The 27,792-nt window shown below is 54.5% G+C and overlaps 1 protein-coding gene across 14 annotated transcripts in view; it reads right to left on the bottom strand.

The window, feature by feature from the left end:
* Positions 1-669: 669 nt before the first annotated feature.
* MROH7 (maestro heat like repeat family member 7) overlaps positions 670-27,792 on the bottom strand; it is a 59,226-nt gene continuing 32,103 nt past the window's right edge. For 3 of the 14 annotated variants that reach the window (XM_019837069.3, XM_019837068.3, XM_045035888.1), the window contains exons 9-24: positions 27,638-27,742; positions 27,292-27,427; positions 25,187-25,299; positions 24,673-24,849; positions 24,082-24,236; positions 21,769-21,907; positions 18,147-18,349; positions 14,663-14,800; positions 13,429-13,543; positions 9,908-10,048; positions 8,571-8,750; positions 7,829-8,041; positions 7,135-7,257; positions 3,690-3,792; positions 1,530-1,592; positions 670-995 (exon numbers count right to left, since the gene is read on the bottom strand). In XM_019837069.3, the coding sequence (XP_019692628.2) occupies positions 751-995; positions 1,530-1,592; positions 3,690-3,792; positions 7,135-7,257; positions 7,829-8,041; positions 8,571-8,750; positions 9,908-10,048; positions 13,429-13,543; positions 14,663-14,800; positions 18,147-18,349; positions 21,769-21,907; positions 24,082-24,236; positions 24,673-24,849; positions 25,187-25,299; positions 27,292-27,427; positions 27,638-27,742 (2,349 nt within the window). In that variant the 3' untranslated portion in view covers positions 670-750. The other 11 variants (XM_019837070.3, XM_011284974.4, XM_019837072.3 and 8 more) reach the window with 11 other exon arrangements.

Raw genomic sequence — 27,792 nt, 5'->3', positions numbered from 1 at the left:
TGGGCACGGATGTCTTTACATGTCCCTGATACTTCCGTTAGACCAAAGTTTCTCAACCTCAGCACTTTTAACCATTTGGGATGGATAGTTCCTCACTGTGGGGGGCCGTGCTGTGCACTGTAGGATGTTTAGCAGCGTCTCTGGGCTCTAATCGCTAGATGACAATAGCATCCCCTTCCGCAAGTTGTAACAAACAAAAATGTCTCCAGATATTGTCAGATATTCCCTGCACGTCAAAATCACCCCTTTTGAGAACCACTGCATCAGACTATGCGTTACTAAGGCCAGGGACTGGGTCTTGTTCTCCTCCAGCACCCAGAGCAGGCCTGGCCCCGGTTAGGTGCTCAGTAAATGCTACCCAAATGAAAGACAGCCAGCAGATCTCTGGGCAAGGACCGGAGGGTGAGACTCAGAGGTCAGAGTTCCAGGAAGTGCATGACGTCATGGGGGAGGGGAGTCTGTCCTTTTCCTTCCCCTAAAGGCACCCCAATCATCATCTCCTGTTGTTCTTCCTCCCTCTCTGTGGGGGAGGGGACATCGAGGCACAAGGTGGACTTTTTCCATGGCCTTGAGTCCGCAATGAAGGCCACGCTCATCTCACAAATGTGCCACATGGAGCAATGGCTGCCCCAGGGCACGGGGCGTCTTCCAGGAGGAAACACGCAGGGGGAGAGGTAAGCCACGTGGCATTTATAGTGGGCATGGCTGTGGCCGCGGCCGCCTCTGGGGAGGGCCGGGGGCTCAGGCACATCACTGCTTCAAGGCCATCTTCCAGGAGCCCAGTGCCTGCACGATCCAGAAGCACCGCTGGTGAGAAGTGGGCAGGCTCTTGCAGCTAGGGCTCCAGCGGTGCGTGGTGGCTGGGTCGCACACCCACGAGTCCCCGTGTGGCAGCGGCCAGGAGTTCCAGCAGCAGCTGGCTAGGATGTGGTCCTGGGCCTGGGCCGCGTAGATGCACACTGATGCTTCTGGGTCGTGTCTCAGGTTTTCCAGAGCTGGGTCAGGGGGAGGAGAAAGGCCGCTTGTTAAGACCAGGTCCCCCACAAAGGTCTCACAGCGGATCCTCCCTTCTCACCCCCGTGTCTCGGCTTAGGATTTTGTTTAACATCCCTTCATTTCATCTTCCTCCCAGCCCTTCAAACTGTGCCCGCCTTTCGAAGCCTGAATTAAAATCTGCCTCCTTCAGGAAGCCTTCCTGGATTGCCCCAACTTCATCAGTTTCCCCAGTTACAAAATTAACCTGCCCCCATGAAGAGCCTGGACCACGTGCTCTGTACTAAATGGTTTGGGGCTTGTTTTCTAGCCGGGGTTCCTAGACTGTAAACTCCCCTAGGGTGGGGCTGTGTGTTTCATGTCCTGGTGACCCCGTGGTACTTAACACTGCTCGCCAGGGATGAAGACTAGCACAGCTGGACTGAGCTGATGCCCCCTGCTTTGGGACCTAGTCCTTCTGTTTTCTGCCACCCACTGCGAGCCCACTCATTCTCTCCCTGACCCCTGAGATCTCAAAGACGCAGGGCAGGACTTACCCGCTTTAACTTCATTCAGCCGGTCTTCTGTCATCATGCTCTCCATGCAGGGGACCAGGGACCCTTGAGTGTAAGCCAAGAGGTGAGTGCATCCAACTCCTGACTAGGGCCCCCGCCCTCAGACCAGACCTCCTGAAGCTCTCCCACCCTCCTTGAGTCCCACAAAGGAGGACATAAACAGAGAACTTCATTTTGACCCTGGAACAGATTCCCCAAGAGTCGTCCTAGGAGAGACGGCAGGTCCGGAGGGCAGGAATGGCACCGGGACAGGGACAGGATCTGGGCTAGAGCTGACGCTGACAGTGTGGCCCTAGGTGGTCCCTTACCCAGGTTGGCCCTTAGTGTCCTCACCTGAGACTCAGGGAGGTTGCTGCCTCAGCTGGCCCCTTCCCCGGGGTGCTTGAGCGGTAATAATGTAAAGGACACAGAGCGCCTTGTGCCCCTTTCAGGCAGGTGTGGGGTCCTGGAGGGAATGAGACCCCACTCCTCGGCCACGTTGTTCAGCCCTCCCCGGCTCCCAGCCTACGTGCCTGGTCCCCAGAGTACCTGCAGGTCCTCGAATGGGTCAGGCTGTACCTCTCACCTCTTGTTGGGCCCGCCCCACATTTCTCTGCCTGGCTCATTCCTATTTATCCCTGAATATTCAGCTTAACATGGTTACTTCTCCAGGAAATCCTTCCTGACCCTGCGCCCACACTAGGTTACGTGCCTCTCTGGGCTCCCAGAGTATCTGAGTTTCTCTCATCTGTACACACTGTGATGTATTTTGTGACTCATGAATATCGCCCACCAGACCAGGGGTCTCAAGCTTAGATCCGCTCGGGGTGGGGAAGTGGGAAGGGCGGTCTCTGAGGATCTTAAATCACACGCACAATTATACGTGTGTATGCATTTTTCTAGGGGCAAGTGTTCATAACTTTTTTCAGGGTTTCCCAAACCCGCAAGAAGTTAGGGACCCCTGTACCAGGCCAGAGGTCGTCTGTGGCAGATGCAGCCTCTACCCTGCTTTGGTTCCCCAGCACAGATCCCTGGCACAGAGAACACCCCTGAGGCTGTTGAACACCAACACTTTTAGATGTGGTTAATTTGGAGCAAGACTTAGGGAAGTCAGCATCTGGCAAATAATGTCACTCTGTGTGAGAAGCTGCCTCTGAGCAGGCCCCCACGTTCTGAGGGATGCCCCCAGTCCTGGGCTTGGCTCCTCTGTCCCTGCACAGAGCAGGTTCACAGCACACCCCCACCCCTGCCATCCACATCGCCTCCAGAAGGGTTCTCTGTTTCTCTAGACTAAGCCTGGATGGTACCTGATGCAGAGGGGCGCATCATACAACGTTTGCTAAATGAGCCAGTGAATGGGTGCATGGACGACTGGATGGATGAAAACCACAAGGGACTTGGTGAAAAGAACTTAAAAAAATGTTGCAAAGTGCGGGCTGGGAACATCATCCTGTCCAAGCTCCTATGCACCAGGGTCTCTTGGTCCTGGTGAAGGAGTGTGTGGATATTTGAGGGAGGGGAGGGGCGTGGCTGGGAGGAGACATTCCCACCTGCCATCGGAAGGGTCTGAAGGGGATTCTGACTGAGGGGAATCGAATTGTTTCGGGGAAGTGTGGAGTGAGCTGATGTTGAGGGAGCACCGTGACTAGCCAGTCTTCACATTATTAAAAAATATTCTCATCTAATCTGTGAAACAGGAGTTAATCCCCATTTTACAGGTGAGGAAACTGAGGCTCCGTGGGAGCAGATGACTCAGTTGGGGTCACACAGAAAGGGGCTCATGGAGCTGAGATTCTACTTCACACTTTCTACTGCACAGCTTCGCCTCTCTTGCCATAGTCAACGGTAGGCTCCTGCTGGGCCCGGACCCGTGCTGTACTGGGGAAGGGAGGGGGGAAACAGCAGTTCCGCTGTGCAGTTGCCAAGGTTGTGACCTGCACAAGGACTCCAGGCCGGATCCACCCTGTGGCCCACTTCCCAAGCAGGGATCTAGAGGAAGAAACGCCTTTCGAATTCGCACCGTGACCATCTGCTGGCCAAGTTTTGCACACAAGGAGAGGCATTTCCCAGGTGCCAGGAGGGCTGGCGGCTTCCTTCCAAGGGGAGGAAGCAAAATAGAGGGCAGGCAGCGCCCCAGGTGCAAGTCTAGCCCTGCCAGGTTACCTATGAACATGACTGAGGACTTCCGGAGGGAGGCCCGGGGATTCTTGGCATACTCCAGGCTCTGGCTGAGGAATGTGAAGGCGCTGTCTTGGTGGGTAGTCACCTGGGACGAAGAGAAAGCCCAAGAGTGCTGGGGCCTCAGAGGCACTAATTACCCATCCAGTCCTCCCAAAGCTTGGGATGGTGACCCTATCAGGCAGCCAAGCCCTGGAAGCTTGCCTCCTAAATGTCTCTGCCACCATCCTGGCCTCTGTCTGAGACCCCCAGAGACCAGGCCTCATCTGTTCTTAACAGATTGCAATGATCGTTTCCATGGTCTTCCTGCCTTGGGTATATCCTCTTCCAGTCCACCCCCTGCTACAGCTCAAAGGAAAGTTCTAAAGATAAAAGTCCAGCCTAGTGAGAATGGACACGGCATGCAAGGGACATGATAGATAAAAAGACAGGTCTGATCAGCGTGAAGGATTCAAGTTACAGAGCAGTGAAGAATAAACTGGAGAGTTAGGAAGGTCTTAAAGCCGGACAGGAATAAGACTTACCTATGCATTAGAAAATAGGAAGCCAACATCTATTCTTGATAGAGCAATGACAAAGCAATGTTTTGGGTAAAATAGTCTGAGAGTGGTGTTCAGGATGAGTTCGATCAAGTAGAAACTAGGGGGCATGGGGGGGCAGGCATCCTGCTAAGGGGCTGCTGAGAAACATGAAGAAAAATCTAATATGATTACTCTCCTGTTGACAGTCTGCTCTGGGCCTGGCATCAAAGCCTTCATGATCATGCTCCTCTGCCTCAGTTTCCACCACCGCCCCCCCCCCCGGCTATGCACACTCTGCTTCAGTGCCCCCGCTGTCCCCGGATCTGTGCCTGGTACTAGCAGTTGCTCCTGATTGGAGTGCCCTTCCCTCTCTTCTTCATCTCATGAATCTTTCTCATCCCTTGAGGCTCATCTCAGGAGCCACCTCCTCCCTGAAGCCTTCCACAACCCTCAGACGGAGCTGCTCTCGCCACTCTTCATGCTTCTGCAACCTATGACAGCGTGCTGTAATTATTTATATCTATGTCTCCCCCACTGGGTCCAGAGTTCCCTCAAGAGAAGGGGCCAGCTCACTCAGCTCAGGGTCCTCAGCACCCTGGACAAAGGTTGGTGTCGCATAGATCCCAGAAAGCATTGGATGAATGGATGAATGAATGAATGAATGAATGGGTTACTGGTCCTTTCTCAAAGCTACGGCTAGAAGTTGACCTTCACACGAGCGACGCTGTTGATGCTGAAAGAACAAAAACAGAATCTAGAGGAGCCTGGGTGGCTCGGTCGGTTGAGCGTCTGACTCTTGATTTCAGCTCAGGTCACGATCCCAGGGTCGTGGGATCGAGCCCTGCTTTAGGCTCCGCACTGAGCGCAGAGCCTGCTAAAGATTCTCTCTGTCCCTCTCTCTCCGCCCCCCGCCATTAAATAAATAAATAAATAAATAAATAAATAAATAAATAAATAAATAAATAAATAAAATCTACGAACAAAACAAAACAGAATCCAGAGGGTTCTAACACAGAGGTCACAAGCCACAAACCACAGTCATTGGCAGAATAGTGACCAGCAGTGTTTTAAACAAGCTAAATTGATGGCTAATTAATGTCTTATAAAAATCTGGGCTTCTAGTTTTTCTCGTGAAGCCGGAGGACCTGGCAAGAACGACCTGCACAGTGAAGTCGAGCACCCACTCGTGCTTTCAAGAGGGCCCGGGCCCTCCGGGTTGCCCCCAGCCCCCACCACTCCTGCGCATGCTCATTCTCTGGTCGCTGTAGGTATCTGAACCAGCACCCTGGCCAAACGCCTCCTCCAGACCTCTTTTTCCCTCTGGGAAATGATAGTAATAATATCAGGCACTGCATCGTGGAGGCCTTGAACATTACCGATAAGGGTCGTATCCAGCCCTTTTCGTAATCCTGGAGTCTGTTACTCTGCACGTTTCGCTAGATTGGTGTGGAGGGTGCTGGCCTGCCCCGCCCACATTGGTGTGAAGCATTTATTGCCCCAGCAACGCCTCCGCGGAAGAGAACTGCTGGCCCAAGGTCACGTCCCTTCCCAGGGTGGCTGGCTTCCAGTAACAAACGGACACAGGGGTGTAGAGCCCTGGCCCCTGGCCCCAGTTTGGGGAATCTCACTGCAGTGTTGGCTGAGATCTCCCCCAAAGCTACGCTGCAGCTTGACCTCTCCTCCTGCCCCCTGCCCTCCCTTCCGCAGGTGTCGATCCCAAGGGTGCACCCTAATAAACCTCCTGCATGCTAATCTCTGTCTCTGAGTCTGCATCCTGGGGAGCCTGGCCTGTGACAACAGGGGAGGTAGATGGGACTAGATGGCAAAGCTTCCCAAATGTTATGAGGAGGGACAGCGCTGCATCCTGCAGGACGCGTTCTACCGTCCTACTGGGTGTTTGTGGCCCGCTCTTACTTCAGGATGCCCTCAGGTGTTACCTAGAAAGGGGGTTCTGTGGTTAAATAAGTTTGGGAAGGGGTGCCTGGGTGGCTCAGTCAGTACAGCAGCCAACTCTTGATTTCAGAGTTGTGAGTTCAAGCTCCATGTGGGGCAGAGAACCTTAAACAAATAAATTAATAAATAAAACAAATAAATAAATAACTTGGGGAATCCACGGATTCAACAACCATGAAAAATCTCAGCACCTAACATCTCAGAGCCTTTAATGACCTGATGGCACGACAACCCTCCAAGAGGAAGATGACGAGGTAGTGTTTCCCAAACTTACTCATCTTAGAACCTCTTTTGTCCCCTCGGGGGTATTTCTCGTGGGAATGTGTCACAGAGAATACACCCTGGCAATTGCTGATGCAGAAAAGGGAGCCTCTGAAGCTCTCAAAGCAGGGGTATAATACAGATAGACTCGTGTTTGAACCAGACCGCTCTGGTGGCCCGAGTGGGGATGGGAGCAGAAGAGATGAGATTCAAGGCTGAAAGAGCCAGGCGATGGCTGGATCCAGAGCCCAGCTGGGAGACATCCTTGTCTTGAACTAAGGGCAAGGACAGTGGGGATGGGGAGGGAAAAACCAGATGCAGAGATATTTAGGATATTAAAGATTGATCAAATGTGGAAGGTGACGGATATGGAGTCGAGGATAATTCTAGGTGTCTACTTTGGGGGTCTAGAGGGACGGAACAGAATTGAAATGGGAAGGAAGGCCATAAGCTCAGAGAGGCCTGCCGAGCTTGAAGCGCGTGTGGTTCACCAGGGAGGTGTCCGGTAAGCCACCCGAGAGGGACACTAGAAGCGAGAAGCCAGAAATACAGATGCACGTTCAGAAGCCGACAACTTGTGGGCGGTCGTGGAATTGCCAGGCAGGATGCTTGGGCGAACAGAAGGAAGAGAAAAGGGAAGAGTTGGCCCCCTCCAGCACACTCATCAGGAACCACTCAGTCTCGAAAGCACTCACAAGGTACTTGCAAATTTTGGCCACCGTCTGCTGCTGGTTGTCCCAGGACTTCCGGCTATAAGCTCTTTTTGGCAGTTCCCAGGCCATGAAGCAGGAACAGCGGAACAGGGTCTTCACACATTTCTGGGGACCAAGAGGAGGACAATGCCAGCGCTGGGGAACTCCACGACAGCCAGAACATACTCCAGAGAAACAGTTTGGTGAAACTGACTTTTGGAAAATCAAATCCTGTTTGAAATGCACAAGTGCCCGAGGCGCCTGGGTGGCTCCCTCGGCTAAGCGTCTGACTTCGGCTCAGGTCATGACCTCGTGGTTTGTGGGTTCGAGCCCCGCATCTGTGCTGAGAGCTCAGAGCCTGGAGCCAGCCAGAGCCCTCCCCAGCCGGGGCCCCCCACTAACCTAAAAGGTGCCTCGGATGCTGTGTCTCCCTCTCTCTCTGCCCCTCCCCCACTCATGCTCTGTCTCTCTCTCTCTCTCTCTAAAATAAATAAACTCAAAAAAAATTTTTTAATCAAAAAAATTAAAAAAAAAAAAACCACTCTGAAATGCACAAGTGCAGTTGTTCCTTTTGAGGAGGATTTCCACCGCGGTGCCTTTGGGAAACAGGCTTGTCCATGACAGGTGGTTAGTGACTCTGGCCTCATTTCCCTAACGGGAGGCTCGGCCGCAGGGCCCGGGGCCTACACACACTCACCTGGCTCACCTTGGCGTTGCCGTCTTGCATGGTCAGCAGCAGGGGCACCAAGGTGCCGATCAGCTGCTCCTCTACGGCTGGGGTGCGAGGCGACCGCAGCTTCCGGACCACCTTGCCGTACAGGCTGATGCAGGTGGAGCGCACGTCCTCTCGTGACTGGGGCAGACCCGGAGGCTCAGGCATGCTCCCTCCTCCCAGAGGCTGCCTGGGCCTCTGAGCTGCATGCGGAGGCATCAGCCTTCCTTCCACTCACTCTGGGGGGGGGGCCCTCCAGGCACAAGAAGCACAGAGATGGACGGAGAAAAGCGGAGGCCACCTGGTGGGGCTGATCTGGGGCCAGCATCCCCCTCACTGGAGCCTAGGTCCAGAGTTCTGCCCTCTCTCCCCAGCCAGGGCCCCCCACTAACCTAAAAGGTGCCTTAGTGCCAAGTGGAAAAAAAGTCCCCCTCTGCTGGAACCAATTAAAAAATGCGCCCCCGCCAGGTGGGCCAATTGCAACGAGGCACGTGTCTGGGGAGGCTTCATTACAAAAGAGCTCTCTCTGTGGGAACCAATTAGAGAAGGAACTTTCTCCATGCAAACCACTCACAAACAGTGTGCCAGTTGGAACGAGGGGCCCCTCCCCCTGGGCTGACTCGGGTCTGCCCTGCCCCCAGAAGGCCATGGCAGCTACTGCATCCCCCAGAGTAGTAAAGAGCCCCCCCCAAACCCTCTCACCCTCCACCCCCGTGGGATCCCTTACATCACTGAAATGTGGGAGCAGGACCTGAAGCATCTCCACATAGACCGAGCTGTCCATCAGCTTCCGGTCCTGCCCCCTGAAGATGGTCTTGAGGTTGTGGGCCGCCTCCACCACCAGCAGCCCGTCCATACTCTTCAGGCCCTTCACCATAGAGGGCAGGAGGGCCTGGACCTTGGCAGTCTGTGGGGCAGGACCATCTCGGATGGGGGCTCCTACCTGGGCTGACAGGTGAGAGCCCCAGCCTCTGATTCACTGAGATAAACTTGGTGGAGACAATTCCCCTCCAGGTTTTTGGTTATGCCATCCCACCGGCCTGGAATGCCCTCACTCAAGCTCTTCCCGTCCCCAAAGTCCTCTGTGTCCTCACTCACTCCTTCCTGGAGACCTGAGGCCCTTTGTGGCCACCCCCTTGTTGGCACCAGGTAGATGGCCTGCGTTGCTAGTTAGCTTGCAGTCTACATCCTGTCCCCTCGGCCCTCTAGACCCTGAGCTGCAACGGCACCAGGCAGAGGAAAACAAAGCACTTTTTAAAATGCTAAGATGGGGGTGCCCGGGGGGGCTCAGTCAGTTGAGCGTCCGAGTTCTGCTCAGGTCACGATCTCCTGGTTCGTGAGTTCGAGCCCTGTGTCGGGCTCTGCGCTGACAGCTGGGAGCCCAGAGTCTGCTTTGGATTCTGTGTCTCCCTCTCTTCCTCTCTCTCTCTCTCTCTCTCTCTGCCCCTCCCACACTTGCGCTCATGTGTGAACACCCTCTTTCTCTCTCTGCCAAAAATGAACCAACATTTTTTTAAAAAATGCTAAGGTGCACCAACAATCTGGGACTCAGTTTCCTAATGTGTAAAACAGGAATGATTACTGCCATCCCCAACCCCTCCTATACACACTGCCTTCAGGGTCATTGTGAAAAATCTGGATTAGAAACGATTTCAGGGGTGCCTGGGTGGCTCAGTCGATTCAGAATCTGACTCTTGATTTCAGCTCAGGACATGGCCTCTAAGTTCATGGGCTCGAGCCCCGCCATCGGGCTCCGTGCTAACAGCGAGGAGCCTGCTTGGGATTCTCTCTCTCCCTCTCTCCCTCTCTGCCCCCCACCTACTCACGTGCCCTCTCTCTCTCAAAAATAAATAAATAAACGAACGTTTTTTTAAAAAGGAAACTATTTCAAAAAGAATAAAATGTATGGGGAATTTTTAAAGGCTATCTACCCACTTTACAGATGGGGCAGCTGAGGCAGGGGCAGAAATGGGTTCCAGCATCTGACAGTCCGTGGTGGCCAAGCTCCACCCTTCCCTGAGCTCGGGGCCTGGCTGGCCGAGCTCTCCTCTGTCCTCTGCTCACCTTCTCAGTCCTGCGGGCCAGGATGATCAGGCCTCGGATGGACAGCACCTTCATGATGGGGTCCTGGTGGTTCAGGCCTTCAGCCATCCTCCCCAGAGAGTACTCCTCAGGGATCCGCCGCACCTGTTCCATCTGGAGAAGCTGCAGGGGTGATGGTAATTACTCCCTGGGCCGAGGGCCAGTGCAGCCATCTGTCTCCCCACGCACGGGGAGTGCACGCCGGACGACCAGGGGCCAAGTGTGGGGCATGAACGATTGCTATCTGGTCAGCGCTGTCCAAAGCAAGCCACGTGCGTAAATTTAAATTTTCTAGAAGCCGCATTAAAAAAGCAAAGGAGAAATCGATGAAGTCAGTTTTAGTAATACATCTTACTTGACCCAATATATCCAAAGTCTTATCATTTCGGCATGTAATCAATAAAGAGATTATTGACATAGTTTAGTCTCTAAGACTTTTTTGAATCAAGTCTGAAATGCGGTGTGAATTTCAAACTCACAACACATTTCGATTCAGACAGACACATTTCAGGGGCTGACTAGGCCCCAATGTGGCTGGTGGCTATCATATTGGACAGTGCTGGTCTAGTTAGTACCAGCCACTGGCTCCTGTCCCCACCCAGCCATCAGTGTTGGTGACGCCAGACTCTGTCCTCTCTGCCTGGCTTCCTTCTGCCCACCGTCCTCAGTGAGCCCCTCAGCTCAGGATTTTAACTGCCAGCCCTAGGCATATAACACTCAAGGCACCGTCTCTAGTCTATGGCGCCGTCCAGAGCTCCTGACTTGGAAAACAGTTTGCCAGAGGCTGAACGTGTCACTCTCCAGCTCAGAGCCCCTGTGCCCCCCACTGACTTTCACCATCGGGCCCTACTTGCCCCTGGGGCCTCATTCACGCCATGCCCATCCTCACACTCCGACCGCCAACCAGCTGCTAACTAAGCTGCCCGCTGTCTGTGGAAGGACCCAGGCTTTTTGTCCTTTCTGTGCTGACAAGATGCCCTTCTGCAAGGGCGCCCACTTCCACTCGAGCACCTTGCATGGCTCCATCTAAAACTCGGCTCCCCCTCGAAGCCATGGTTGACATTGTGCTCAGGCCTCGTCTGGGTGGACTGCCCCCTTCTCTGGGAGCCCCGAACAGGGAAACCCCAGTGCCCCTATCTACTTATGTGTCTGCCTCCTGCCACCCCTCTGCCCTCTGGGGCTTCCTTGAGAACACAAACTGAGTGCCTCTCCTTGGGTCCCTGTTACCTAACACAAGCTCTGGGGTAGAGTATGTGCTTAGAGCACACTTTCGGTGCATGAGTTCAGGTCCAACACGAAGTTCGATTCCTTTCCTCCTTAGAACTACCCTTCCCCTATGTTCCCGTGGCAGGGGTTAGCACCCCCGCCCTCCACTCTCCAACCCTAAACTGGGCATCACCCTCACCTCCTTCTTCTCTCCACCACCCTCCCACCCACGGCAGCCCCCTGCCTGGTCAGCCTCACGAATGCTTCTCCCATCCGTTCCCTGGCCTTACCTCCACTGTGACTATTGAGGCCCTGTGTCTGTATGATGAAAAGAGAGAGCTGGGGAGAGGGGCAGGGCGGTGGATCAGAGGGGGAGGAGGCAGGAAAGGCTCCACTCACCCCTCCACCCATCCACCCAACTGATGCTCAGACCTGCTCTGTACCAGGTTCCGGGCTACACGCTAGAGACGCAGGGAAGTGTATTGATGAGGATGATGGTGATGATAATAATAACAGCAGTAATACAGCTGACTCACAGACGGCGCTTCCCAGGTGCAAACACTATTCTCAGAGCTTCACGTGAACTCATTTAATCCTCAGCAAAACCTTATGAGGTGGGCAATTTATTATCCCCATACTATAAGCGAGGAAGCCGAGGCACAGGGGGGTTCCGGGACTTGCCAGGGTCACACGGCTCCCCTGAGTTCACCTGCCGTTGGAAGAAGCAAGCACGCACATAGACAGTCACAGCAGAGGTGGCTGGGGAAGCCGGGGAGGGACACGTGAGCTACGTCAAGGTGCCACAGTGAACGTGGTGGGCCCGGCTCTGGCCGAGAGCAGCCCACGTCTTCTGGGGAGGAGGAGAAGGCCGGGACCAGGCTGAGGACACTTGCCCCAGGGTGGAGAGCCACTGCTCAGTGCTCCAGGGGAATGTTAAGGAAAGGGTAAGCCTAGAGCCCCATCGACAGATGAGTGGATAGACAAAGGGTGGTATATACACCCAAGGGAATATTACTCGGCCTTAAAAAAGAATGAAATTCTGAGCCCCTTTAACAACATGGATGAACCTTGAAGACATAAGGTTGAGTGAGAAAAGCCAGACACAAAAGGACATTGTATGATTCCACGTATGTGAAACCTACAATGGCAAGTTCATAGACACAGAGCAGAGTGCTGGGTGCCAGGGGCTGGGGAGGCAGCACGGCAGCATAGTGTTTAACGAATACAGTTTCAGTCTGGGACAGAGGCTGCATTTAGGAAGGACGACGAGCAGTTCTGTGGACGGTGCTGACAGCTGCACAAGAATGTGACTGCACCTAATGCCCCTGGGATCTACACTGAAACATGGCTAAAAGGGCAACTTTTATGTTATGTATATTTTACCGCAATTTTTTTTAAACTAAAGAGAGGGAGGGAGGGAGGGAGAGAGTGGGTTTGTGTCTGGGTTTGAATCCTGGATCTGCCACTTACGAGCTGTGTGGCCTCGGAAAACTTAACTTAAATCTGTGGCTCAGTTTCCCCTTCTAAACTGGGGGATGAAATAGCATCTGCACCACAGGATTATCATGAGGATCAAATATATGTGTAAAACACTAAGAACATGCCTGGAGGATAGTAAGTGCTCAATAAATGTTACCTATTAAAAAAAAGAAATAAAGAAATAAAACCATCTATCCTCAAATAAGTAAGCAAATGTTAGCTATAATTGTTGGTGGGTGTCCTCTTCTGGATCTGACCCTAACCAACCTCCTGATTCACCTCCCCCAGCACCCCCTGGTACCCTCCACACATTCAACTCAGCTTAGATGTTACTTCCTCCAGGAAGTCCTCCCTGATGCTCCCACCACCACCACCACCTCCAGTCTCCTTTCTTCCGCCACAGCCTGGACTTCCGCCATCATAGCACAGGTCACTCCATGGCACCCCATGTTATAATTACGGTGTCCTCCGGCTTCCCTACCGCATTGAAAATTCCTTGAGGGCTAAGCAGAGTCAATTTTATATTTGTACCTCCAACCTTGCAGGTCTGGTGCCCAGCACATGGCACTGCCCAGCAAAGGCTGGGGTTGCCTGGGCATGAGGGGAGTCTGGGGGAGAGTAGAATGGGGTGAAGGGGTGGAAAGAGGAGGACCAAAGGGAAACCCTATGAGGCCTTTGTATTCTAGAGCAATCATGCTCATGAAACTCTCAGTTGTTAAGTACTGTTTGCACAGGAGAAATGACTGGTCACATGAACTGAGGTCTGTGCTCCAGGAGGCCCAGGGGAGCCTCGCCCGGTGCCCGCTGCCCCTCGGTACCTCCACGAAGAAGGCGGTGGCAGTGATCTTGTGCTTCTCGTCGCCTCTCTCCAGGAGCGGGATGAGCAGGTAGAGGATGCGGCAGAGCTCCTGGCAGGAGTAATGCACCATGGCCCTGGGGGTGAGGAGGGGCGAGCAGTCCTCTCAGGCTCTCCAGCCCCGGGGGCCTGCTGGGCGGGGTCTGGCCTGGCACTCTAAACTCTGGGCAAGTCAGGGGCACCTGGGGGCCTGTGTTCCCAGGATTTCCCACCCCGACAGGCTCTCAGAGGCCACCTGGTTTAACTGCTTTGTTTTACAGATGGGGAAACCGAGGCTCAGAGTGAGAAAGCTCGCCCAAGAGCACAGAGCATACAGCCCTTTGCATGATACCTAGAACACAGGAGGTGCTCAATAAATGCAATTGTATCATGAGACCCCCGGGGACCACACCATCCTGGGCACTCAGGGTGCAGGGTTAAAGAACAAATTATAGGAGCCACGTCACTGAAATCGAGGTACACCTTCCCAACCTTATGCGAGGCTGTATATGGTTGCAAGGGAAGAGCCTGGTCTGGATCAGGAGGTCATCTCCCAGCGTTGCCACTTCCTAGCTGTGTGACCTTTGGTGCATAACTGTCCCTCTCTGCACCCTGGCATCCCGCTCTGCAAAATGTGCGTTGATAATCCCTGCCCACTGGTCAGCATAATGATAGCGAAAGCTAACCTGTGTTGAGCTCTTGCCATTACCAGGGGCTGTTCACAGTACTCTATTCAACCCTCATCCCAAACCCTGGAGATGGGTCCTATTCCTATTTCCACACTACTGATGGGCACACTGAGACACAGAGAGGGGAAGGAACTTGCCCTGAGACACACAGCGGGGAGGGGATGAGCTGGGACTCAGACGCAGGCAGACCGACGCCAAGGCCCCACACGGAAATACTAGACCACCCCACCATTTCTGTATTAGCGTGGGCACCGAAGTCCCAAGACCGCGAGAAAAGGTGCTTTGTAAGTATACTAAGTGCTCCACAACTGCCGGACACTGTCATAGCCACAGCCTCCACGGGCCGTGTGCCATTATTCATGTACGTGGCATCCACCCGCCAAGATAGGCGATACCCCGCCGTTCAGAAAACAGGTGATGGACCGAGGGAAGGGTCTGGCCCAGAGAGAGACGCGAAGCCACGTGTGTGTGAAGATGCTGGGGTCTCTGCCTCCCTGCACCCCCTGCTCCAGGGAGCCCCAGCCTCACCTTGCCAGCAGGGACACTCCGCGGTGGTGGTTCTCGGCCTGCCCCATGAGCTCCCAGCCGCCCTGGTCCTCCAGAAAGGTGGCCTCGTATGAGCAGCCCATCCTCAGCAGCAGGGTTTTCACCACTTTGACCACCCAGCTGCCAAGACAAGGGGGCTGAGATCTCCCGCCACCTGCCCCCACAGGCCGGGACTCCCTCCCAGCAGCTCCCATCTGGCCAGACCCGCATCTCTCGGCCATGCTGATTGTTAGATAGCGGTAACTGGTGTCTCCAGACAAAGAGGCTTTTTAAAAATGATTGTTAGCTTTGAGAAAGAGAGTAAACAGAAGCAGAACTCCCTTCCTTTCAGCAATGCTGCTTTATCTTCCCGTTTCTCCTGAGCCTCTTCCCTAGAGGGAGAGGTGGGGGCCGGGCCTCCCCAGCTGAGCCCCGGGGTCCTGCCTCACTCGTCCCCACTCCTTCACGCCCATGACCGGGCAGCGCCCTGCAGGACAGTCCTCTCTGCTCACTTGTACAGTCACCTGCGCTGGCCCCGAGTCCTTCACCCCCTCAGGGCACGTAAGGAGTGATTCGCCAACCTGGAGGCACTGAAGGACCCCTCCCCCGACCCGGACGCAGCGGCGCGTCAGGCCTGGTCCCGCCTCTCCACGCTTCCACCGTTTCCTCCATCAGACTACAAATTTTTTTTTTTTAATTTTTTTTTCAACGTTTATTTATTTTTGGGACAGAGAGAGACAGAGCATGAATGGGGGAGGGGCAGAGAGAGAGGGAGACACAGAATCGGAAACAGGCTCCAGGCTCTGAGCCATCAGCCCAGAGCCCGACGCGGGGCTCGAACTCACAGACCGCGAGATCGTGACCCGGCTGAAGTCGGACGCTTAACCAACTGCGCCACCCAGGCGCCCCAACAGCCTCCAAATTTTAAAATGCCGCTACCCTTCCTCCTTCCTCCCCACCCCCCTCCCAAAGATACAGCGCTAGGAGCCCCCAAGTGAGGTCTGTGCTGCTTTGCAAAAAAGGGGAGGCGACCCTAAGAGGAAGTCTGGGGACAGGGGCGCGGCTCCTTTGTCTCCCCGAAACACCCACTCCAGGAGCGTCACCTCCCTGGAAGGTTCTCAGCTTTTCCCAGCAAAGCGGAGCATGTGTTGCCCTGACCCTACAGCGGGATGGGGGGGCCAACGACCCAAGGCGGAGCTGCGTCCAAGTGCGGGGCTGCTGCAGGGCGCAGAAGCGGACTTCATTACGCGGGGCAGGGGACGCTCCCCGGACAGCCTGGCTCAGGGAGGCCACGCTCTTCATCGCTAGACAGTCGAGAACTTCTCCGCCACGTGCTCCCCTTCCCTCCCCCACCCAGCGCCTCCTCTGCTTTCCTCTGATTCTGTTTGCCCCGGAGCCCGCCGGCTTTCTGAGTCAGGGGTGCCGGCCTCACGAGTGCCGGCATGGGTGGCCCGGCCTTGGCACGCGGTGTCGCGCTGGGATGCGGTCCCGTTTGTCCTTCCAGCACACCTGTGGGGCAGGAAGACTGCCGCCATTTCGTAGGCAAGAACACCAGGCCGCCAAGAGGCTAAAGCAGTTTACCCAGCGGACACAGCCTAAATGATGGAACCAGCACTCAAATCCAAGGTGCTCTAACTTCAAGCCCCGCCACGCAAGGGCTCGCCCTCCGCCCCTCAACGTGTACCTCTCTGAGCATTACACAACAGAAGCCAAAAAAGAAAAGACTGACAGGGGCACTTGGGTGGCTCAATAGGTTAAGCGTTCAACTCTTGATTTCCACTCAGGTCACGATCTCACGGTTCATGAGCTCGACCCCCACGTGACAACGTGGAGCCTGTTTGGGATTCTCTCTCTCCCTCTCTCCCCACCCCCTGCCCCTTCCTCTCTCTCTCTCTCTCTCTCTCTCTCTCTCTCTCTCTCTCTGTCTCTCTGCCCCTTGCTCACTTGCATCCTCTCTCTCTCTCAAAAAAAACAAAAAAAATTTTTAATGAACATTAAAAACAAAAAGACTGATAAACTCAACTACACACAAACGTAAACCTTCTGGATGGCAAACGACCATGAAATGTTGCAGGTTAAGTGACAAACTGGAACACGAGTGACAAAGACTTAACGTCCTCAGCACAGAAAACGCTCTCACCAGAAAAATCCCCAGCAGTCCCGTATAAAACGGGGCAAACACCGCTCACAGAACGGGAAACACAAACGGCATTTCACCTTCCACCTCATTCAAAATAACAGGGGCGCGAATGAAAATCACAGCGTTTTTTCCAACTTTCAGATCCGCAGAGACAAACGTGTCTGTTCCCCGGTGCCGGCAAAGGCGTGGGACAGTCATTCTCACACACGGCTGCACTCTGTGCCCTCTGGGGAGGGCGCTTTGGCAAACTGGGTGCCGCAGGGGGTGCTGCCGTGTTCCCCTTCATCACTCACGGCTCACCAGCACTTTCCACCGCGCATGCCTGTTCCAGCTCGAGATTTCGATGCAGGGACCCTTGGACACGCCCATTCTACTTTCAAGAATTCGTCCTACATGTACAGTCACGCCTAGAGACATACACGCGAGCTCACTGCAGCACCGTCTGTAAGTGCCAACGGCTGCAAAGTACCTAAATCGAGAGGATCCTGGTTAAATAGACTATGGTACCTTGAAACTGCACTTATAGGGATATTATGCAGCTGTTAAAAATAATGAGGCGGCTCTACATGTATGATCTCCAAGATATAGTAGCTGCTCAAAGCAAAAATGTCTAACTGTAAAGTCTGCTACCGTTGGTATAAAAACAGAAATCTAAAGGTGTGCTTATCTCTGCATAAACCAGCTGGGGAAGGGTATGAAAGAACCCGGTTTTTCTGGGGAGGGTCACTGGGTAAGGAGAGGAAAGGAGACTCACCTCCAACGTCTTTTGAGACTTTTACCCATGTGCGTATATTACCTACACCAGTTAATAATTAAAAATAAAACGGTGGCTGGGGGGGCGGGTTCCTGGGGGCCTCAGTCGGTTAAGCGTCTGACTTTGGCTCAGGTCATGGATTCACGGTTCATGAGTTCAAGGCCCGCATCGGGCTCTCTGCTGTCAGCCCAGAGCCTGCTTGGGATCCTCTGTCCCCCACTCGCTCTGCCCCTCCCCCACTTGCACGTGGGCTTGCTCTATCAAAAATAAACATTTGAAAAGGTACTATATTAAAAAATAGAAAATAAAATGGTGGGCCGTGGATACAACTCTAATACAAACAATATCTCTAGAGAGCCCGGGGGAGAAACGAAATTGTGAGCTGATTGTTTGCCGTTGTCCAGTGTCAGCCAGAGCCTGGCCCACACATCACAGCAGGTGCTCCCAAACAGTTGTTGAAGAAATGTACTGGCTCTCGTAAAAGTGTGCTTCTGTTTTCTCCTTTAGTCCCAAAGCTAATTTCTACTGATCGATCGCCCGTGACGATGCTCAAAAGGGCCCTCGCTGGGTGGCTCCCCCCCCAGTGGACATACCGCACGGGTACGAAGACGGAGGGCTGGGCGTCCTTCTTGGCATCCTTCTTGGCGTCCTTGCGCAAAGCCACGCGGCCAGGCAGGTTGAGGCCGATGTGGTAATGGACCTGAATGAGCAGGGCCAGGAGCAGCTGGGGGTAGACGCGCCTCACGAAGCCCACGCAGCTGCTGACCGACAGGAGCTCACACAGCCCGCTGGCTGCCTGGGGGCGGAGGGGAGGCTGGCTGCAGGCTCCGTAGGGGCCCGGGTCGCTTCGCTAGCAAGCTGGACCTGGACCTTTGCTCTTCTCGGGCTCGGATTGGGAGAGACCAGAGGCACCTGGTGGCTCAGTTAAGCCTCCGACTCTGGGTTTCGGCTCAGGTCGTGATCTCACAGTTCATGAGTTCTAGCCCCGCATGAGGCTCTGTGCTGACAGTGTGGAGCCTGCTTGGGATTGTCTCTCTCCCTCTCTCTCTCTGTCCCTCCCCTGCTTGCTCTGTCTCTCTCTCAAATTAAGTATATTAAAAAAAAAATTTTTTTTTAATTGGGAGAGCCCAGCTCTCTACGCCCCCTACTGCACCCCAACTCCTGGCTGTCTGGGTGAGCCCTACACCAGAACAATAGCCTGCCTCCTTGATGTTGACACAACCCTGGAACAATCATGGTAGAGGGATCCTCTCCCACCTTTTGTCAGGTGGAGTCTTTTAAAAAATTTTTTTAATGTTTGTTTATCTTTAAGAGAGAGAGAGAGAGAGAGAGAGAGAGAGAGAAATAACCTGAGAAGTAGACGCGAGGCTCTGAGCTGTCAGCTCAGAGCCGGACTCGGGGCTCAAGCTCATGAACCCTGAGATCATGACCTGAGCCGAAGTTAAGATGCTTAACCGCCTGAGCCCCGCCCAGGTGCCCCTGTCAGGCGGGGTCTTGATCCCGTTGTGAAGGTGGGGAGACAAACTCAGAAGGGGGAAGACACTTACCCATGGTCACCCAGCCCTTGGGGGCAGGGCTGGGACTCAAGTCCCAGGTGTCTGGGACTCAGACACCAGGTACAGGATGCCCTGCCTCTTCCTCATTCATAACACAGGCACAGAGACCGTGAGGGGGCACCCATTGCCCCTTCAATTTGGCCCATTAAACCAGGCCACCCTCACTGGATCCCCTGGTGCCCAGCAACCAAGAAATTAACCCCAGCCTTGAGTGGGAGCCAGGGAGGCCCAGACCTGGACTCTGTCACTCCACACCTACTGATCACGCCCCTGCCCCTTCCATCCATGACTCCCCACACCAGCCCTCCAAAGTCCCGGAAGCTTGGTTTTGTTGGTATTTGACCCACGATGCTCCCTGGGACCTGACGGGTGCTCACCTTCCAACTTCTCCACCTGCTATCCAGTCTGTCCTGGCCTGGGCCCACCTCCCACTCGGCCCACTAAGGCCTAACTGGCAGGAGGAGAGTGCAGGGGCAGGGGGAGGTGACAGGCGGGGGTCACAAGATTGGATGGCTCATCCTGGTCCCACCACTCCCTAGCCCTCTTTGGGCCTCAGATTCATTCATCCTCTGTAAACTGGGGTCTCTGGTCCTCTTCCCGCCAGCCCCACAGGCGATGGAGGGTGAATGAGGGGAGGGGTGGGAAAGAAGCCTTCTTTACGAAGAAATGGCCAAGATCCGTGCCCCCAGGCAGCCGGCCCAAGGGAAAAGCCTTAGATTGTGAAGTTGGCATGTTCCCAGGGCAACAAGTCACACAAGGAGGGCTGGGTGGGGGCCACGAATGGCAGTTAGTACTTTACAGCTCGGGAAGCCCTTCCGCACACACTATTTCACTTTTCCGGACAGGTAAGATAGACAAGGCAGGAGCTATTACTGCCCATTTTACAGATCTAAATACCAAGGCTAGAGATGGTTAAATAGTGAGGGAGCGGCAAGCTAAGCTAAGCTTCTGGGACTCAGAGCCTTTACATTTTTCAGCAGACCAAAGATAATGCTTGTATCCAAAGAACACGGTCAGCAGGATAAAGAGAAGTCTCTAGTGATGTGCTACAGGGCTCTGCTCTTGGCTCAGTCTGGCTCAAATGGTTTGTCGACACCGTAAGATGAAAATGAGTCCGCACTGTATCCATGCTCGGACTACGCTTGAACAAAAAGCACAAACGGGTGACTCAAGAATACACTAACACACAACGGCTGAGAGAGGAAACGGTGAGTGACCAAATCAGGGAAGGAGCGGGTGCCCATGCCTTATTCACAGAACTCAGTGCTGGGGGAGAGGGGCAAAGGGACACGGTGGCAAAACGCAGGATTCAGAGCTAGGAGATCAGGGTCCGAGCCCTGGCCCCACCACTCACTAGCTCTGTGACCTTGGCTGAGACCTGGGATGTCACCGAGCAACACTGTCCTCCTCTGTTAAGGGGTAGCATCACCCACCCCTCCACCCACCATGTCTTTGCTTCTCTCCACCAGCATGCCTTGTTCTCTGCTGAATCCCCAGAATTTATGTGTGCCCGGCACACAGTAGGTGCTCAATTACTGTTGTTGACTAAATGAATCAGTTCAACAATTTTTTTTTTTAATGTCTGCTATGTACCTGTATACGCTAGACATTAGGGATATCCCGGTGGGCAAAACAGGTTCAGGCACTGAATTCGTGCATCTCACAGATTACTCAAAGGACTCTGCACACTATTGTCAAATCACAACTGGGGTAAACTCTCCCAAGATAAAGTATGTGAAGCAAAGTATAATATGCACAGATTTGATCATGTCAGGGAGATAAGGGCGGGCTTCCCCGAGGAGGTGATGCTTGATTTGAGAGCTGGGGGATAAGTAGGATTTAGGTTAGTGGAGAGAAGTTCAGGAGAGAGACAGCATGTGCAAAGGCCCTGTGACGGAGATTGCATAGTGTGTATGAACTTCTGACGAAGAACAACAAGGCTGGGCTTAAGTAAGAGGGACCACGGAGTGTGGTGAGGCTGGCAAAGGGTGCACGGCCTTAAGCACAGGTAGGAACACCGTGCTGTTCTCAAGGGCGATGGGAAGGCATTGAGGGTATTGAGAAGAGCAGAGGTGCATTTTCAAAGATTTTTTGGCTGCGGTACAGATTGTAGGAGGAGCTGGAGTGGAAGCAGGGAAGCGAGCAGGGGTATTATCTAGCTGGCTAGGACCAAGGTGCCAATGATAGAAGCGGAGAGAAATCTATCCTCCCACCCAGTCACCTTCCTGCAGTCGCATTGCCTCCTGTGTTCTCAGGGCTGACCTCTGAGTCTGGCAGCCACCTTCTCAGCCACCATAGGGAGCAGACTTTATCATTTCCATTTACAGATGCAGAGACTGAGCCTCAGGGAGGTGAAGTGACTTCCTTAGGTCACAAAATACTAACTCAGCAAAGCCAGATCTCAGACTCAGGTCTGTGTGTCCCAGATCATTCGGTCTCCTCCTCCCAGGCTGCTGCTGTCCCTGTAAGCAGCAGTACTGGGCCATCCAGTGGGTCACAAACAAGAGCCCAGAGATGGACGAGTGTGCCCAAGGCGCACAACTAGTTCCTGGCAGAGCAGGGCACTAGAAGCTGGGTGTGCTGAGCTCAGCTCAGCAGGCGGGGAGGAGGGAGGAGCCTAGGACCAGGCAGTCATGGGGTAGGCGAGGTGGGTCCTCACCGCTAAGGGCACGATCGAGGCCCGGCCCTTCTTGGTGAAGGGCTTCTCCTTCAGGCTCGTCAGGAGCAGATCCAGGAGGTCTCGGATATCACAGCTGGGCTTGCACAGTATCAGCTGCCTCCACATCTCTGCACCGTTGCTGTGAGGTCAGGGGTTGGGAGATGGTTAGTGGGGACCAGGGCACTAGCCCCACCCAGCCTCCCAGCAGTTTTGGGAAGAAGACAAGATGCCCTCGAAATGGTACCCATGGGTGAGTCAGCAAGGAATGGTCCAGAAAACACTCTCTAAGAGGCAGGGGGCTAACAATTATTGAAAACCCTATTTCCCATATCATATCAGGTGCTTTATACACGATTTATTCAGCAAATATGGAGCACCTGCTATACGCCAGGCACTAAGAAAACCTCTGGGCATATAGCCGTGAACGAGATATTCAAGACATTCAAGGTCACTGAATTCTCAAATGACCCTCGAGGTGGGTTGTTATTCTCATCTTACAGATGGGAGTTGAGGCTCAGAGAGGTGAAATCACCAGTCCGAGACTACACAGCTAATGAGCTACAGAGTCAGGAAGTGACCAGCCTTCAAAACCTGTGATCATTCCTCTATGCCAGGGGGGCCCCTTAGGACCTGGACCTTGCATTGGTCACACAATCTCAAGGAGTGCCTGCTCCTGTCCCCTAGAAGTCAGTACTCCAGGCAGGGGAGAGCATCTGGGCCAGCCTGTGAGCACTCCTGTCACGGGGAGCTGAAAGCACTGACCGGCCAGTGCACTAACGGGTTAACAGAACCCTTTCCCCCTTCTGCATGAGCATGTGAACCTTCCATTAACTTTCCAGCTCTGTTCCCCTGGAAACATGATAAAGATAGTATGTCAACTATGTTGCTAGGCAACATCACTTATAGTAAAAATCACCCAATTGGTAAATTGCATCTGGGCTGGGAGGAACTATAAATTAACTCTAAGAACCGATGAGGACGCTGTAGCATTGAGCTTCCCGGGGTGCGGTGGCTCTTGGGACGGGGCTCGCCCCCCGTGGGGACCCCAGAAGCCAAGTCTATAGAGCTTTTGTGAGAGACAGCGGTTCCCAGGAGACCTGAGCCATCTAAGCCAGGGCAGCTCCTATACCTTTCACCTGGGAGGCCCAAGAGACCAGCTCTTAAGCCCCGAGTGGGGAATGTGAGGCCTCCAGGGCACAAGATGTAAGGAGACCCTCTCTCTGGGGCTCATGCAAGTGGAGGTGTGGCCCCTGAGAGCCAGGCCGCCTTAAATTTTGTCCCAGCGCTGTCTGGCCTGCTGCATGGGCTGCTGCAAGGACTCCTGGGAAGAGGAGCCCCTGTCCTATATCCTGAGTGACTCTGATGTCAGGTGTGCCCTCCCCCCCCCCCCCGCCCCCCGCCACCGCCGCTCTTATGAGTCTGAAGGTTTAGTGATTCCAAGAAGAAACCCTCTGGGGTGGGGGTGGGGTGGCCAAAAAGGGTTAAATTCTTCCGGGTGGGAGGAGGGGGATGTATCACCCTGGCCCTCACCTTCCTAACTGATCTCCCTGGCCTCTGTGAATGGTACCAGCTGTCCCCACTAGACACACCTCGTCACACAGCCCTGCACAATTCTGCCCTCATGCTCAAACAACCATCTTAAGGCGTGGGTCCCACAACTTGCTGCCTTGTTCTGTTCATTCAGAAACGTGTGGGCGTGTTTCCTGGACTGGGAGGCTGGAGCAGTCAGTCTGGCCTCTCTGGCCACAGTCCCCTCTGCCCATCAGGCCCCTTGCAGCGTCCAGCCCTGGGCAGGCACTTAGCTCAGCTGGCTGCATTACTTGTCACAACCAGCCATCTGGGGTGGGAATTCTACAGGGAGTAGTTCCCCTTCTGCCTCTAGGGGAAAACTGAAGCCCAGCGGGGGCAAGTAAACCACCCAAGACCACACAGCAGGTGGAGGCAGGGGCAGGACCAACACTCAAGCCTCCTTTCTACGGCACCCCTAGAGCTCTGGGCTTGGAGTTGGTCAAATCTGAGTTTAGGTCCTCATCCTGTTGCTTGCTCACTGGGTGCCGAGGACAAGAGACCTCCCCTTAGTTTGCCCATCTGTAGAATGGGGTGGTTGTACCAAGGAGAGAAGGTATTAGCACCCTGCACGGACATATCCAGTGCTTTGGAAATGCTGAATGGCTGTCAAAAGCACCACAGATCTTACGGAAAAGCGGCCAGCTGGGAGGGCAAGGGCCTTCTCTGGGTGGAAGGACAGGTTCCTAGCCCAGGATGGGGGCTGCTCCAACCTGGGAGTGGTGGCGGGAACCCCTCAGTCGGTACCTGTCCAGCGGGAGGGGACACGTGAGCAGGGCCACGACCACCTCGGTCATGAAGGAGCTGGCCAGGAGGGAGACGGGCAGCAGGGCCACCTCGCGGGCCCGTGGCTCCTGGATGTGTTTCAGCTGCATGTAGATGGCCTGCATGATTTCTGGGATCTGGGGCACAGCCGGGGGCGGCCGTGAGCAGGCGGGTGGCCGGTTGGAGAAGGCCCGAGGCAGGCATGGGGAGATCATGGAGATGAGAGAAGGCAGGAAGTGGGGGTGACAGGACAGAGTGGCAGGGGAGAGGAGAGAGAGAGAGGAGGGCCCCAGGAGAGAGAGGGGGAGAGAGGGGGGAGCGGCACGCCTGTTCCTTCCCTGGGAGACAGCCAGGGGTCCTCACTGCCCTCCCCACCCCCACCGGATCAAGTGAGTTCTTTCTCACCTGCAAGTCGAGGCACCTAGAACTCACCACCACCACCACCCCTGCCCCGCCCTGGTGCCTTGGGGTTCCGGCACCCCCCATCCTGCCACTGCCAGATGGCCGGTCCCAAGGGATGAGCAGGCCCTGCGGGGGTCTCCCTGCCCAGCCCCTGCCCGCAGGGGGCCTTACCACCTCCACCACCCTGTGGTGGTACCACTCCAGCACCGAGCTGATGGTGACCTCCGAGGCCAGCTGCATCATCTCCCCCAAGTCCTTCTCCCGGGCTTCTGAGTTGCCTTTCAAGCCTTCCAGGGCTGCTAACAGCAGGTCCTTCACCTGCTGGGGTCCCAGGAAGTCTCCAAATTCCTGAAACAGGCACAGAGGCACTGACACCGTGGACAGACCCCTAGCGACGCACGCAGAAGTCAGCAGGCAGGCCACGCATACTCCGTTCATCTGTGGGTGTCCAACCCTTTGGGGAGGAGCTACAAAAGAAGGGGCGACATGGCCCCTGCTCCCAGAAGAGGGGGTATGCTTCTGGGCACAGACCAGGGGAGGTCGGGGCACTCGGGGTGGGGCCCGTGTGGTTGGGAAAGGCTTCCTTAAAGGGGACTGGAGCTTGGAAAGAGGGAAGGCGGGGAGAAGGCATTGGGGCGGGCTGTTCCCAGGAAGGCCCCGGGGCTGATGGGCAGCAGGCGGTCACCGCGATCACACGTAGAATATTCTGGCATGGGCAGACAGGGTTGTAGGGCCCCAGGAATCGCTTGTTGCTCTCATACAGCTCCTTCTTATTGGTCTCTTCCTTATCTCTGGCTCCTGCAAGAAGAAAGCCTGCTCCGTAAGGCCCGACCACCCCCCCCTTTTTTTCTTTAACTTTTTATTAAACATAGATGTAGGAAGTACACAAATCGTAGGTAACCAGCTTGGCCCATTGTTACGTAGTGAATATGTTCATGTAAGCTGGCACCCAGGCCAAGACACAGAATGTGGTCAGCGCCCCAGAAGCGCCTCTTGGCTCCCTTTCAGTCCCCTGTCCCCTCCCCTACCCGGGGTGACCACTGTCCTGGCTCCTAAACCCACAGGTTAGATGTCTTGGTGCCGTGTCACTTTCCACGGTGTGAAGACACCAGCATTTATTTCTCTCTCCTACTTCCGAAGGACATTGGGGGCGTCTCCAAGCTGTAGTGCTGCTCGAACATTCTGGTATGCCTAGTCCGTGCCTTTTGGGGAATGTTAGGCACACACTTGTTAGGTACGTAGCTAGGGGTGTACCTGCTGGGCCCTAGGGTGGATCTAGGCTCAGCTTCAGGGGATGCTGACAAATGGTGTTCTGGTGGGGACCAGACATGCGTCCACGGGCGGGGCACGAGGGCCCCCGTGGCTGCACATCCCACGAAGCGGGCTGCGCGTTTCCCGTTTGCTGTCCTGGTGCGTGTGTAGCGATACCTCTACACTACCCTGGCCTTCCCACACTCCCTTCTCTGCCTTTTTTTCCCTTTAGCGCCCATCATCATCTGACTTTATGTATTACTTGTTTATTTGGTTGTCTCCTGATGACAAGAAGCTAAGTTCAATAGGGAGGATTATTTAACTTCGTTGCTGTATTTTTGGTGTCTAGAATAGACCTGGCATGTTTCTTTGCTGAAGGAAACATATTTCAGGCTCGTTTCCTAAGGCCTTATTGTGGCCCAGCCTGGGTCCTACCTGGATCCCCCCCAGGGTATGCAAGACATAAACAGAAGAAAGGGCCGTCGAGGCAGAGGGACTATATGGACCAGATGTGTGGGTTGTCTGTAAAGGGAGGAAGCTTGACACCTGGAATCAGACAGACCCAGGTCCAAAGCCAAGCTTTGCTGCTGGCTACCCTCAGTGGGCATGGACAAACCACGTCACCCTTGAGAATCTAACAGTGCGGGTCTGGGGGTCACCAGAGAAAATACAAGATACCCAGTTAAATGTGATTTCAGATTGCCCGGTCACTCTGCCTCCAGAGCCAGGAAAGTTGAAACAACATGCCGAAGTCCCTTGGGCAAGGTCGGGACTGAGGAGGAGGCAGGTAACAGCGGAGACTCTGTGCCCCTAGGTTCAGCGCCAGCTGGGTGCCTGTGTCAGCTAATTTCACGTCACCGGCTCCCTAAAGCTGGATCCGGCATTGTTCTCCCACCTGCAGGTCTTAGCTACTCCAGACGCTAACGTGGGACCTGTTCTTTGTTCATTCGTTCAATAGAAGATTCGCCGAGCACCCACCCCGTGCCCAGGCCCAGGGCCGGGCCTTTGGAATGCGGTGGTGAATTAAGACACAGCCTTGCCCTGCTCTCAGCACATGAGGGCTACCGTGCCCGAGTGGGCATATGGTGCCATCGTAGGGCTGTGCAAATGGGAGTCACAAATTACACTTGGGCGCCTGGGTGGCTCAGTCGCTTGAGTGCCTGACTCTTGGTTTCAGCTCAGGTCATGATTCCAGAGCTGTGGGATGGAGCCCCGCATCGGGTTCTGCGCTGAGAGTGAGACCTGCTTAAGATTCTCTTTCTCTCCCTCTGCCCCTCCCCCACTCATTCATTTCCTCTCTCTCAAAAAATTTTTTCGTAAATAAAAATAATTGTTAAAAATGACACTGGAAGGCGAGGAGGGGCTCGGATAGAAGGATTGCTTGAATCAAAATAGGTTTGTTTGTAGCCCTTCTCCTCTGGTTCTGTGGGGACTGAGACTTCCTACCAGCTTCTGCAGACCCCGCGGGAGGCTCTAGCAGATTCCCAGGCTGAGCACCTGCCCAGAAGCCTCGCCTCAGAGGCACGCCGAAGGGCTTACGTTTTTGGAGCTCCAGGATGGTGTAGAGGATGATGATGCCGTCCAGAGCCTTCCGGCCAATCTCCTCATCAGGGTCTCCAATGCGAAGGATGAGCCTCCCCAGCAGAAGCCCCAGCGCCGGAAACCCCGAGGACATCTGTTTGTGTCATAACTTTAGGGACTGGGTCTTAAAGGTTCAGTAATACTATACAGTAAATAGTGACCAGAGCTGGATGGTCTGGCCCTGATAGCAGAGTCCTCTGAGGATGACAAGGGTCACCTGGCAATCTCTGGACAGATGCATGGGCTCCCTTGGAGCCAGGAAGATTCTCCCTATGAGTGTCCTCCCCTCCCAGGGGCCACTCACAAAGAAAGGCAGGGTCAGAAGCATGTGGTTCAACACAGAGACGTTGCTGTTCACAGCCCGTGCTCGCTCATGGGTCTTCCCGGAGTTCATCCAGGGCCCCAGGGGCTGTGAGGACAAGGACGAGACTCAGAGCTACAGGCTGGAGGCCAGCCTCT

The sequence above is a fragment of the Felis catus genome, chromosome C1, assembly GCF_018350175.1.
Source record: "Felis catus isolate Fca126 chromosome C1, F.catus_Fca126_mat1.0, whole genome shotgun sequence".
NCBI lineage: Eukaryota > Metazoa > Chordata > Mammalia > Carnivora > Felidae > Felis > Felis catus.
Note: the sequence above shows the minus strand (reverse complement) of the source record. Positions and strands in the feature narration are given on the sequence as shown.